The 14228-nt window shown below is 40.7% G+C and overlaps 2 protein-coding genes across 2 annotated transcripts in view; one reads left to right on the forward strand and one right to left on the reverse strand.

Moving 5' to 3' along the window:
* On the forward strand, positions 1 to 13425 carry prlhr2a (prolactin releasing hormone receptor 2a). Its single transcript, XM_085179880.1, has 3 exons — positions 1 to 5576; positions 7153 to 7633; positions 9367 to 13425. Exons 2-3 carry the CDS (start codon positions 7173 to 7175, stop codon positions 10001 to 10003), a joined length of 1098 nt encoding a protein of 365 aa, XP_085036006.1. The 5' UTR covers positions 1 to 5576; positions 7153 to 7172; the 3' UTR covers positions 10004 to 13425.
* The window catches only part of rab11fip1a (RAB11 family interacting protein 1 (class I) a), a 16721-nt gene continuing 14963 nt past the window's right edge, over positions 12471 to 14228 (reverse strand). The window contains exons 5-6 of the mRNA XM_085179874.1: positions 14098 to 14194; positions 12471 to 13662 (exon numbers count right to left, since the gene is read on the reverse strand). Coding sequence (XP_085036000.1) covers positions 13459 to 13662; positions 14098 to 14194 — 301 coding nt within the window. The 3' untranslated portion in view covers positions 12471 to 13458. The remainder of the gene's footprint in view (positions 13663 to 14097; positions 14195 to 14228) is intronic.

Below are 14228 nucleotides of genomic sequence, written 5' to 3' on the forward strand. Positions count from 1 at the left end.
ACAGCCGGATTATCAAACAATATTGTTGCACCAGGATAAGCCTGATTACTGAGCTGTCCACGTCACGCTGGTTATTATCCTTGTGGGTTTCTCTGGGTGAGACATAAAACAGAGAAAATTGCCATCATCTAGTGAAGATAATCATGTCAAATAGAAAAGTCTTGTATTTTTGTATTAGTAACTTTAAGTCATCACTGAGCAGACCCAGGAGAGTCTTTCATGACCTCCAGGTTAAATAATTTCAGGTGTTTAGCTGACCTGGTCCTCAGGTCCACTTGAATGTGTACGTATGGATGATCACTGATCAGTTATGACCCATGAACACTGAACAAATATGAACAAAATCAAACAAAACCAGAGCAAAACACAATTGAAACATAAATGCCTGACAGTTACTGTCAAACTGTCAGGCAGTAATAATAAGAATTTCAAGTGGAGAATGAATCACACAGAAATTATCTGAAATGTGTGATTGTCCCTGACAGTAAGAATTGTGAATACAGCCATGAACTGTAGATTGTGAGCATTTAAAATCTTGGCATTAGTTGACATCATTTTTTTAAAGGTAACGATGGGGGTATGGCCTGTTCAAAGACAGGTGACTCCAAAGAGTCCAAAAAGTTGGTGATAAAAACAAAGATCACAGACCAGTCTCCTGAGTTGTTTGAAACTCAATTGCTGTGCATACTAATGCATATTAGTGCATAACTACTAATACAGCCTCATCGTTTATCTGAAAAAGCATTTGTTAACACCTCCAGTGTCCAAATAATAGTACTTAACCGAGGACTTTGGTCATGGTCCTGTTGTTGTGCTCGTTTTGTTGTGTTCTTAGTGCTTTCAGCATCTTCATTTTCTTGTGCCTTCTGTGCTCGTGTTCCTCTGTCTCTGCTTTCATGTACGGGTAGTTATAGTTTGCTACTTTGTTGTTGTTTTTTTAAAGTTTAGTTTTGTCATGCATCTTGTTCTAGTTTTCCTTCCTGCTCTTTTTGCTTCTTTTCAATTTTGGTATTGTTCAGTTCATTATATATTTATTATTATCTAATTTGGGTGCTTTTTAAAATCAGGAAATGTCAGACTATTATATTTGTAAAGGTGAACTGGAGGTTTTTAGCATGTTATCAGAAATATTTTAACAGTGTCGCTCTAAAACACTCAATGGGCTGGAGTAAATTAAAAAAACATCATCACTGAGCACCGACTCATGTGTTACTGTTTAGTTGTGACCTGATCTGTAAAAGCCTCATTGTGTCTGCATCAGTGAGTCTATCAGTAAAAAACACTCATCATGCAGCCTGCTTGCATAAGACAACTGAAACTCAATGAGGTCAGATCACCTTAATTCACAGACAAAAACCACTGCCTATGAGCTAGATTCATCTAAGATGAAAGCTGCCAGGTGCCAGATGCTATCATTTTCTTTCAAAGTTTATTATTAATTAAGTTTCAAGCTGGTATTTGTGAAATTGTATTGTTTAATATAAGCCTTTAAGCATAGTCCACAAATTCTCAAAAGGGTTGAGCTATTCCAGAAACGTTATTTTTGTGCGTGCTTTATCTCACTTCACTGTGGACAGTGACATCGGTGTCCCAGCAGTTTCCGGTTAATGGCTGGTTTGCGCCTTGGTGGTTCCCGGGTGTTCCTGAACATCCTAACCAATTTCTTCTTATTTCAGGGTGACAATTTGTTTTGTTTTTTCCAAACTTCGGCCAAATGATGTCAAATCTGAATAAACTGCAGTTAAGTGCAATTGTTTAAACTGAGGATCTGGGAAGCTGCAGTTGTTTATAAAGCCCATTAAGACCATTTAGTGTCTGGAATTGCCTCTCCAAAGCCCCAACCTCGACTCTACTGAAGATTTGTGGACTATACTTAAAAGCCAGGTCTGTGCCAGGAAACCAGCCAGTTTACATGGACTCTATTAATTCTGCCAACAAGCCAGAATTATACTAGAATTTTGTTGACTTCCAAAAATGTCTGGGCGAGGTGCAACTTGCCAAAAGACATTTAACTACATGTTAGTGGGGATGTCTGTATAAATTTGAGCCTGTATGTAAACTTTTGACCCGCAAGGTTCAAAAGTAAAAATCCAAAATAAATAAATTAAAGATGTCTACTGAACAATCATTCCAACCTGGCAAATGAACAGAAATCCGTAAAAGCCCCAAATTACCATCACATTTGTGCCCATGATGAGTGCATGCAAACTGCATTTGCATTTTAAATGTCCTAGCAATAGTTCAAAGAACTTGAAGGTTGAAGTAATTTGATAGTTCTGCAGGTAGATGAAACACCACAGTGACTCATCATACCTTCTTCTTATTCATTGCTCAAGGTCTGAAGTTTTGTTTTCTTCACACCGGCGGTGGCCGTGGAGACAAGTAGTCTAAAAATTACACAGTCCCCATGAAGCTCAGAACACACTGACAGATTCTAATGCCGCTCATTCCTGCTAGTCCAAAAAAGGTCACATGGTTGTCACTCATCAGCAAGTTTTAGTATGTGACAAAAAAAAATTAAAGAAAGAAAAAAATTCATGCATGTTAAGTTGTTCTTCTCTCACAAGAAACAATCTTCTGGGATGGTGCACTCTATAGCGCTTGACTAAACAGCATCTGTTCATTATTGATTAAATGAAAAGACACAGTAAAGCCTTTTAATAAATCCAGGCAAGTGTCAGAATCTGACATGATCAAACTAAAGCAGTGTTCAGTCTGAACAGCTCTGAAAGTCTCTGTTATTGTTAAACGATGGCAAAGATGGCTGCAATATTCTCCTTTAGCTTATAGTATTTTCCTATCCCGAACCAAAAAAAAAAGGCTGCCCTATAGTTTCCTAAAGAGGTAGGGGAGACCGGGGATAGTTGTAACGTGGGTCAGTTGTAACACTTCCAATTTCTCCAATCAGGGCTAAGTTTCAAATGATGTGATTCATCCTGTACATGCCCAATTCAGTTCTGCTATCACATGTGAAAAATCAGCACATTTCGTCAAACACAGACAATTTAACATGAAAAAAAGTAATTTGTATGCCAGTAAAGTATTTCTACTTTATTTCAATTTCTAATAGCATTATCTGCTTTGCAGTTAAACTCATCAAACTTAAATTATGTTATTTGTATGTCTATGGGGATATATTCTGTGTAGGTCTTTAGTGCTAATGTTTTAGCCGTTGGCTGTAATGTTAGCTAGTTCATGGCTATATGAGTCTGGGTCAGTTGTAACAGCAACAGTCTGGGTTAGTTGTAACAATAATGCAGATGTTACAACTTACCACACTATTACTTTAACTTATATTAAACAAGTTGGGGCAACGACATCAGCAGAGAGAGGTTCACTGGTCACCTTTGTATATGCGGTTAATGCCATTGGCAACACAATTCCTCCACTGTTTGTGTTCCCACACATACATTATGCAGACCACTGTGTCAGAGATGGACCAGTAGGAAGTATTGGTAGTGGAAATAAATCAGGATGGGTGCAAGAAACAGATTTCCTCATCTTTCTGAAGCACTTTGCAAACCACACCAAGGTAAGCCATGAAAAAAAGTAATGGAATTGCGATGCTGGTACACAACTACATTTTTTCAGCTTCATTGTTATGTTCAAAGGTTGGTGCAAGAGTTGTAGATTATAATGCCCACTGAGCCAATGAGGCCAAACTCAAGGAAGACCAACCAAAATTAATGAAATATTCAGTTGCAGAAAATTCCATAATTTGTCTTTTTTGGGGGGTTGGAATATGTTCAAAAGCTAGATTTCTGCATTCTGTCACACACACACATAGCTACATAAATGGCTTTAAGTGCATTCATGTGTTGAATAAAAAAGATTAAATGTTAATGTTTTGTCAGTACCCTTATTTCATTGTGTTACATTTCACCCCAGGATATGTTACAACTAACCCAGACTATGGGGTTAATTGTAACATTTCACTCTTTGTGTTTGAGACCATACCATGCAATGGGTAATTGTGCTGCAGAGAAAATAGCTGCACTATTTAATAGCAGAGACATGTAAATACTTTGCATTACATTTTGAATCCACTACCTTAAAAGAGCTCCAAGCTACAGACAGAAATGTCAAAAATGTTACAACTATCCCCGGTCCCCCCTATTTATTTTAAAGGCCAAAAAACAACTTGTTATTTTCCTGCAGTGGCGCTTTGCCAGTTAATGATTTCAACAACAGTTCAGGCTGCTGCTTTCTTGGCACACTTCGGGCCCCTTTTGTAGCAAATGAGGATTGTTTAAATGCCACAGCCTGTCTGAGTGCTGATGCTGACTATTTCAAATATGTGAAGAATGTTTCCAGCATCTTGTTAAATCCATGCCACCAAGAATTGAAGCAGTGCTGAAGCCAAAACTGAAGTTGCTGATGATTCCACTTTAGTTCCACAATTCCTCTGATACCGGTGTTCAGTGCTGTGTTTTGACTACTTTGAGGACCCTCAAGGATAAATCCTAGCTTAACGCTGACTTTGCAGATACTACTCACTGGTGGCTGAGTGGGAACTGCATGGTGATTTTTCCATGCAGAATGAAAAGTGAGGAGAGTTAACCTGAATTGATCGCACTCACTCGAAACTCTCTAGCTTTAAATGGACGGTCTGAAACCCCAGACACACTGAGCACAGCATCTGCCGTGGACGTCACACCAGGATCCCCCTGATCAGCTGGCTTCAGGTTGTTGATTCCCAATCAATTTGCTCATGACAACAAAAAAGCTAGGATCGTTTCGCCTCTGCCTCTGAGAGTGAGTTTGCACAAATCAAACCTCGTGCTTGCAGAACCTCCACCTCTGACTGTTCTCCACACAAGGGCCACGAAAAACTGAGACATCACATTACGTCACCTCTTTATCAGTCTGCCCCTCTGTTCCTTTTACAAATATTTATAACAAAGGAGGATAGTTCAAGCACAAGCGCCATAATAGCAGTAACCTTCTCTTATTCCACAGAATATTGAGCCGTCTTGGCGTGGGCATAAATCATTCTTGACTGAATGCTACAGATTGTATGGAAATAAAACCGTTATTCATTTTTTTTATCCATTAATAGAAATGATCAACAAATACCGTGGAGAATGTTTGCTATAGAATCTGCCACAGCAACTTGAAACTACAGGAGCAGGAGAACATGCAGGAATGGAGCTGCAAAGTCTCTTTAACCACCTACTCTGTCCTTGCTTTTGAAATCAGGTGTACAGTCTGCAGGGTTTTATTCGATCTTTTCAGGCCACACCATCTTCCAAGGAGACGCGTCGGAAACGCCGTCCAGTCATCACGGCTGTCACTCAAGTTTGGGGCAGATATATAAGCGAGACTTCCTCCCCCAGTCAGCCGGACTGCACCTGCTGATCGCCACACACACCCACACTCACACACACACTTGATTAATTAAAACAACTTAAGTTGTTACAGTGCACGTTAATGAAGGGTTCGGAATGTATGGCTGTGTTTGGTGTCCGTAAACCTATAAGCGTGGATTTGTGTGAGAAGCGCGCATCTCTCCACAGGCGCACAGAAGCTCCGAGCTGGATATTCCGTGCGCTGGAACACTGAGACATCTGTAGACGGTAGGTGTGCAGCTTTGGCTTGTAATGTTGTGCAAATTTAAATTGACAAAGTCTAACTGCACCTAAAGTCAGCACGTCGAGTGTGAAAAGAGCGGAAATGATGCAGGCAGAATGCAACGTGCTTTTTCTCCTTGGAGACATTTGAAAGTTATTTAGAGGATTTTTAATTACTTGCGTTTTGTCATCGGTATGTCCGACAGTTTTATAGCTGTCAGTCCACTGGCTTTATCTGCGTCGAGGTATTCCAGAGCTGACCCTGTCCGCGAGTCTCCAGAAACTGTAAATATTTCCAATGCCTTTAAATGGTGATATGTTCTTTAAAATGTATGAGATCACGCTACTGGTACCAGCGTACGTTATTATTATTTTCTCTCCTTTTTTTCTTGGCATAAGGAATACGGGAGTGTTAAAACAAAAACTAATAAAAAAGAAATATCGGGTCTTTTTGGCGCAGGAAATGAACTGTGTGCCAAAAATCTCTGACCTATTTTTCCTGTAACATTTTTCCTGTGGACAAACGTGTTACATTCATTTACTCTCACTCTCGTCCATTGATAAACAGCGTGATTCACTGTTCGACTCATATGTGAGTTTTCTCTGTCCACTGTTCACAGTGTGGCGTGACTTCAGCACATAAATTGCTGCAATCTACGGTGTTCAGATATATAAACAATTAACTAAGGATCACAAAAGCAAGCACACAGGCAAAAATATCGGGCAAATTCTCTAAAATCGAGAAAGACCAACCCAAATTTTTAATCTTTCTTAGAGACACAACAGTGTGGGGTTGTGTACTGGTTACTTGAGATATTGTGATTGACTGCCGTCCTTACACTGCACCTTCTGGCCATTTTTTCCCCTGTAATATTTCCTGGCAGTTCAAATATTCAGCCTCCACTGCTGGTTTTTTCTTCATCAACATAAAATTCTTACACAGTCTTGGCCAAATGTGTCCTTGCTGGGTGAGTTTATTATAGTGCATATATTATCCTGCGTTTTTTTTTTTTTTTTTCTTTTTGGCATGAATCATTTAAATTCCCTCACTTGAGTAATATATATGATGAACTGATTTAACAGGGACCAACACCTCCTGTGCTGACCACATAAACACTGCACGTACATGGTACATGGGGCGATAATGGCATGAGTCATCCGGCAGCATTTGCTTTGATATTGAGTGTTTGCATGGAAGTTTTGTGGAAATGACTGAAAGGCATGTGGCTCCACGAGAGCCTACTCGTCTGAGTTACACTGAAGTAATAACCCCAGTTCATTTTGGTTTCTGCATGTAGTTAGTGAATTGTCACCGTAGTCTAATAAAAGGAATTCGCTTTCAGCATGGTGGGTTTTTTGTAGCTACACAGGAGGAAAAAAATCATTTACTTCAAGGACAAGAAAAATAATTTGACAAAGGCTCATGAAGCTGCTCAGCCTGTCTGCAGGCCTGTAATAAAAGGAAAAGCGTTCTCAATCACTTTGCCTGTTCTTGTTTGCACATGTCTCCCTTGGCCAAATTTGACATTTCACTGTGCATGTTGAACTGTACTTGACTCTGTTTATGATGTCATCTCTGTAGGTTCACAACATCCTTTGAAGATGGAGGTTTCGGGCAGTGGGTGGGCAGCTGAGCTCACCCCTCCGTGTGTGACACAAGCTGCAAATGGAAACGACTCTGGTCAGGTGTTTGAGGTGGCGCTGCAGAACAGCTCCTCCAAGCGCAGCCCCCAGTTTGCGGGCGTGGAGCTGCTGCAGTCCTTCAAGTTGCTTATCATTCCCTGCTACACCCTCGTGGCTCTGGTGGGCGTCTTTGGCAACTACCTGCTCCTCTACGTCATCTGCCGCACTCGCAAGATGCACAACGTCACCAACTTTTTCATTGGAAACCTGGCTTTCTCTGACATGCTGATGTGTGCTACGTGTGTCCCCTTCACGCTGGCCTACGCCTTCAACCCACACGGTTGGGTGTTTGGTCGCTTCATGTGCTACCTGGTGTACCTCATACAGCCAGTGACGGTGTACGTGTCAGTGTTCACCCTCACTGCCATTGGTGTAGACAGGTAAGTCACAATGAGTCAGAATGCAGTGGGAAAAACTGTAAGTAAACCTCCAGCATCTCGCTGACATGCAGCATGCTGTGTCTGTGAGAAACAATGAACAAACAAGGACAAAAAACTTTTCATCATGAAGCGTTTGTAAACCAGCTCTAGTTATCCCTCAAAAACAAAGCTAAATATAGCATTCATTTTGCACACAACACCTAACAATGACTCACTAACTCAAAGAAAATAGACACTTTCAGCAGCCGCTTTTTTGACATGCAGTGGCAGGATAAACGGTAATTGTAATTACCATTTTGATGGTCCAGGACCCCCTGCTACTTGCTTGCTTGCTTGAATGACTGTGAAACACTAAATAGCATGGTGCCCTAACTGATTGTTATCAATAACACCTGTGTCTACCTTGCCATGCTACACCACGCATCAGTCTAGCTGCTGTATGAAGGACCCAGTGAACAAGTTTCTGGCTTCAGATGCAAATTCACCTTGATGTGGTGAGTTTTTATGTCATCTGTAAAACCAACAAAGATTGTTTTTTTTTCTTAAGTGCAAACATGACATGAATGTGCATAATGGCTCAAAAGACAGAGGACCCAAAACACCAGAAAAGGGTGAAAGTCCAAAACCTGAGACTTTAAATCAAGCAGGTGGTCACTGCGGCAAAAAGGCAGACCCTTAAAAACAAATCCAAATCCAATCCAAAACAGGTAAAGGTCATTCATGACAAGAACTTACAAAGAACACAGTGGTATCTCCCTAAATGCAATACAGTATTAAATTATTTGGTTTTAGCTAAAGTGCGCATCACCTACTATTGATGTACAACTTCACTGCTTTGTAAAGTAGACCTATCATGCTCTAAAGCAGCTCTGCATGATTCACAGTTCAAAATAATCCTTAATTGACCTGTACCACACCTTGTTTCAACCTGTATTCATTTTGAGTCATCTGCCCTCAAAACTGGGTCGTATTCACAATCAAGGAGAAAAACAATCTTTATTGATTTTACAGCTAACACAAAAAACGACTACATTGAGGTGCAACTGTGGAACTTCTGATCTGGCTCTCAAACACCAGATTTGAAAGGCGGGTGGGCGGGGCTTCTGCGCTCACAGACAGAGCTGTCTGCCTACATGACTGTACTTTCACTAATGTCTTACAGAGCAAGAGTAGAAAAATTGAATATAACTCTGTGTAAAACTGAGGGATCCAAAGCTTGAGCTTTGAGCTTGTTTATTTATTATCAACATATGTTGTTGTTGCACATATGACAGAAAATAAGGAAAGACATTTCAAGCTACTCTACTAGTCTAAATATTCTGCACTAATTCAATCAGTTTAGTGCTATCTAAATGTAAGTCTGTCTGAATGAGGACATTATGTTTAAGTGAAGCTCTGTCGGACTGGTGTGTCTGTTTCAGTAACCCAGCACACATCTAGTCTTATCCATTCACCTTGGTTGCAGTGGCAGAGCTGAATTAGATTTATTATTTGTGAAGCTTAAAACATGATGTTACTTTTCTGGTAACAGACAATTTAGTATTGATGTTGTGCTGCTGCCATTTTTCAGCCTGTATTATCCGTTGTCCTTAACAGCATACGGTAATTTGTGCGCTGATTGCTGTCGCTCATATTGACTGGTAAATGTTGTTCGTCTTTGCCCCAGCCAATTACTGATTCCATCATTTTCTATCCATCTTTCCTTTGCTCCTTTTTACTCATGGACTCCGCAGATACTATGCCACGGTGCACCCTTTGAAAAAGCGGATCTCGGTCTTGGCGTGCACCTACCTCCTGTCTGGGATCTGGCTGTTGTCCTGTTGTCTGGTGGCCCCGGCTGTGGCTCACACCTACCACGTGGAATTTAAAAACGAAGGCTTCACCATCTGCGAGGAGTTCTGGATGGGCCAGGAGGGGAAGCGGTTGGCCTACGCCTACAGCACTCTCTTCATCACCTATGTCCTGCCCCTGTCGGCCCTCTGCATCTCTTACCTGTGCATCTCCGTCAAACTGCGGAACTGCGTCATACCCGGTCACCACACAGAGAGCCAGGCAGAGGCTCAACGCGTTCGCAAACGCAAGACCTTCCGTCTGGTGTCCCTGGTGGTGGCGGCATTTGGCATCTGCTGGATGCCCATCAGCGTGTTCAATGTCCTGCGTGACATTGACATCGATCTGATCGACAAGCAGTACTTTCTACTCATTCAGCTGCTTTGCCATCTGTGCGCAATGAGCTCATCCTGCTGTAACCCTTTCCTCTACGCCTGGCTGCACGACCGCTTTCGAGCTGAGCTTCGCAAAATGTTCACGTGCCGCCGTCGCATTGGCATCTCAGCCAACAACTGCGCCACAGCCAGCGTGGTATTGTGAAGCTTTTGTGTTTTAAGCTGAAACTGGGTACCCACACTCATCTCATTTTGGTAAAGCAGTGATAACATTTACGGCAGTCAGAATTAGAGCAGCCTAGGCATAGATGGGATAGGGTAGGAGTCTAATGTATCCATATGATATACAAACTAAATTAGTAGGATACTGTCAAACATGTCCCTGTGTTGTTGATCAGACAGAGATATAGGATTACAATCCAGAGATATGCTCCATCACTCCTCTTTTCAAACTCTCCAGGATTGTTTAACACAATACGATGCTTTAGGAACAGGAAATAAGTTTACTGGTACTGATTTTCAAGAACAAGGGTGATGTGCAGAGCTGTAGAGGAATAAAGCTCATAAGCCACACCATGAAGAGATGGGAAAGACTGGTTGAAGCTAGGCTGAGAAAAAAGGTGATGATAAGCGAGCAGCAACATGACTTCATGTAGAGAAAGAGCACTACAGATATGATGTTTGCTTTGTGTTGTTGGAGAAGTGTAGAGAGGGTCAGATAGAGTTGCACTGTGTCTTTGTGGATCTAGAGAAAGCATATGAAAAGGTGCCAAGAGAGGCGGTGTGGTACTGCATGGTGGAATGAGGAGTGGCAGAGAAGCATGTGAGGGTGGTGCAGGACATGTAAGAGAACAGCAAGACAGTGGTGAGGTGTGAGATAGGAGTAATGGTTCCAAGTTTGGGGGTGAGATTACATAAGGGATCAAGTGTGAGCCCCTTCTTATTTGTACTGGTGATGGGCAGTCTGGCAGAGGAGGTCAGGTCAGAGGAGTCTCTGTGGTGTCTGTGATGCTTGCAGATGATATTGTGATATGTAGTGAGAGTAGGGAGCAGGTGGAAGATTCGTGACAGAAGGATAACAGCAAGAGTGAAAAGGAAAGTTTGCAAGATGGCAGTGAAACCTGCTATAATGTGTGGTTTGAAGACGTGCTGGTGACAAAAATACAGGAGGCTGAGCTGGTGGTAGAATTGAAGATGCTAAGAAAGGAATTATCAGGAGGGACAGGATTGGAAATGAGCATGCTAGAGGGACAGCTCAGGTTGAGCAGTTTGGAGACAGGGTTAGAGAGAGACAAGCTCGAGAGGGCTTGAGAGGGTTTGACATGTGCAAAAAAGGGATGGTGGATATATTGGACAAAGGATATTAAAGATGGAGCTGTAAGACAGGAGGAAAGAGACAAGAGAAAAGTAGTGTGACAGAGGATGCTGGGGATGAGATGGAGGGAGATCTGCTGTGGCGACCCTTAAAGGGAGCATCCAAAAGAAGAAGAGAAAGATTTACTTTTAGCATCTTTTTAAAATCTAGGATTTTATGAAAATAATATAAAAATAGAATCCCAAACATGTCCTCTTCACAAAAATACAGTAAAATGCAAATATTATAGATTTGAATTTTAAGGAGCTCAGTCCCAACTCATTTATTTATCATCCATGCAAGAGAAGAGGCTGTAAGCATAGGATTATTGTTGTTCAGCATCATATGTAAATAAAATAAAATAAATTAGGACACCTGGAAAGTATGAAACGTAAAGTTACTAGGTACTGGGTGAGGAACATCTACAGTCCTTAATGAAATAATGTCAAATAGATCACGTATTTTCCGTAGTTTCCAATAAGTTATGAAGGATTTGAAACATATTTAAGAGCGTTTAATGTTTAATAAGAGTGCTTCACCTCTAGAGGGCGCCACATATGTGAAAAGTTCAATTAGCTGCAGTTTGTGTGAACTAGGGTCATAACAGTCAGTTCCTAAAAAGTGAGTATGATTGCTTGCAATGGCATGCAAATACATTTGAAGATATTTCATATATATATATATATTGCGCGTGATGGCTTTGCCCTCAGCTTTCGTGGCATCCCAGCTTTCTCCACCGTCTCAGTTTTGAATCCCCACGTGCCCAACTCTTACTTGGCATATTCACAGCAATTCGTACGTGTTCAAGTGCTTATTATTTATCAACAGCTGCTGATTGTTTGAGTGCTACCATATGCCTGAACTCTGATCGCTACAGCTTGAGGTGATTTTCTGCCATTTAAACTGTAAAGCCTCGAAATATATGTACACTTCCTTTCCCGATCAGCTTTGCAGCGCATTTACATTTACAATGCTTTAACTGCCGAGAACAACGCAAAAGACTGAGAATATTGTGAAAAAGTAAACACGCTCAAATGCAATGTTATTGTTCTGGATAAAAGTCAGGCAGCGTGTACAATAAAACATGCTATGTATGTTACCATGGCTACATTGCTTTTTCATCCTCGTGGGTATGGAGATAAGAAGCATAAAATAAACCTGCCAGAAGTTGGAAGACACCGAACATCTGGAATTGTTTTTGCAATTAGAGCCTTCGCTGAGAGCTAAATAATTATTATGTAAATATTTCATTTAGTTAGGTGGTATATTACTTGCAAACACACAATGGTGGTAAACGACTACATGCACAGTCCAGAGGCATAATTAGTGTCTTTATTTGAAATAAACACAGCGGTTTCAGACATTTACATCAGCTGTAATATTACAAACACTGGATAGATCAGACTGTACATGCAGCGAGCTCTCACTCCAGAAAAACAACAGATCATACATGAAAAGAAGGTCTGGAAGGCACAAGTCTGGACAGACATACTGATTAATATTGCTATCATTACGGCCATGCTATCATCAAACAGTTTTAGTTTGTAAAGGCATCATTAGTGAAGATCAAACACAGAGACAAGGCGACTTACTAAAACGAGTCTTTTACTCTGATCTTGATTTTTAAATTACTTATCAAAAGACAACAAAACACATCACAGTGCTCAAAGTTTCTAATTAATTTAAGGAGAACAGGAAACTGCAGCATAACTTGCATAATATTTGAACTATGAGCACAATGGAGACAAAATTGCTTAACTCTGTATACAATTCTGCTGAGAACATAGCAGCTGCTCTATTTTAGTCGATGCTGGTTTTCTATGTAAGACTTCTCTGAAGCAACAATAGGCACAGTGTCTTTAAGGACTGGATATCCAGGTGACATTCATATGTGGCGAGTACAATATGACTGCTGTTAAGTGGTTAAAAGAATACATGCTTTCATAAAGATGAGGCAAAGAAAATAAAAATAAAGACTTTAGTGGAGGAAGACAACATACATGAATTATTTCAGTGATTATTCACTACACAGCAAAACTTAGAGGCTGCCCAGTGTAGACTTAAAAAACTACTTTATTAAATAAAAGTTGAATCCAGTTTTCATTATTTATAATGATTAGTATATTTTGCAATACGTTGCAGTACCTTAGTGTTTTTTTTTCTTCTTTTTAATATAAAGATTTTCTGCTTGCGTTTTACACTCCAGCATCTATTTGTTTGAAAGTTTAAAAAGTGCATATGCTCTAAGACACTGTCTTATAATACAGTACAAACAGGAAGCAGAATTAAGTCCTGTTTACATTCCTTTACACTGGCTTGGCAGCATTGAGGGCATACAGGATACTCGGCTTCTCCTCAATGACACGGACCAACAGGTTGTCTATGTATTCCTCAAGCTCAACGATCTTGGCGTCCTTCTTGGTAAGGTCAGCCTGCTGCTTCACCACCATTGTGATCAGCTCCTCCTGAGTCAGCTGAGTGTACGGTCCACTTTCCACAGAGTCCATCATCTGAATGAAAAGAAGATAATTCGGTGAATGCTTTTTAAATTAGGACATATTGAGGAATTCATTTAAGCACACAAAGAAAAACAAATCAAAGAAATTGGAATATAAAAGTTCCATTACTTTTCTGACAAAATAATTAATATCATCACCATCTGCCAAGTTAAAGAAAAGAGAGACAAGAAGAACGTTTGAGAAAGTTTCTAAAAATACTTTGAGAGCAGACTGCCAGACGATCTTAGATGTGTAAAATCCAATCGTCTCATAGCACCACCTGGCATTTTTTTCCATGCTACTCCTTGTAAATAAGAGCACAGTGCAGACCATGTTGCACAGTGGAAAAGAGATTTTAGGTTATCCAGGCACGAGTTGTTCCTGCAGCAAAAGCCGGTCAGGTTAACGGTGTTTACGTGCCAGTACATTATACCAGTATGACAGTACCTTTGTCTTTGCTGGTGTGCTGTCCCGGACCTTTATCTCTTTCATAGCGTGGATGCCCTGGCTCTCTGATGTGCTCATAGGCTTCACGGGATGAGGCCTGTAAATAAAGGCATTACGTTACTGTAAGGCCT

Source organism: Neolamprologus multifasciatus, chromosome 12 (genome assembly GCF_963576455.1).
Source record: "Neolamprologus multifasciatus chromosome 12, fNeoMul1.2, whole genome shotgun sequence".
NCBI classification, from domain to species: domain Eukaryota; kingdom Metazoa; phylum Chordata; class Actinopteri; order Cichliformes; family Cichlidae; genus Neolamprologus; species Neolamprologus multifasciatus.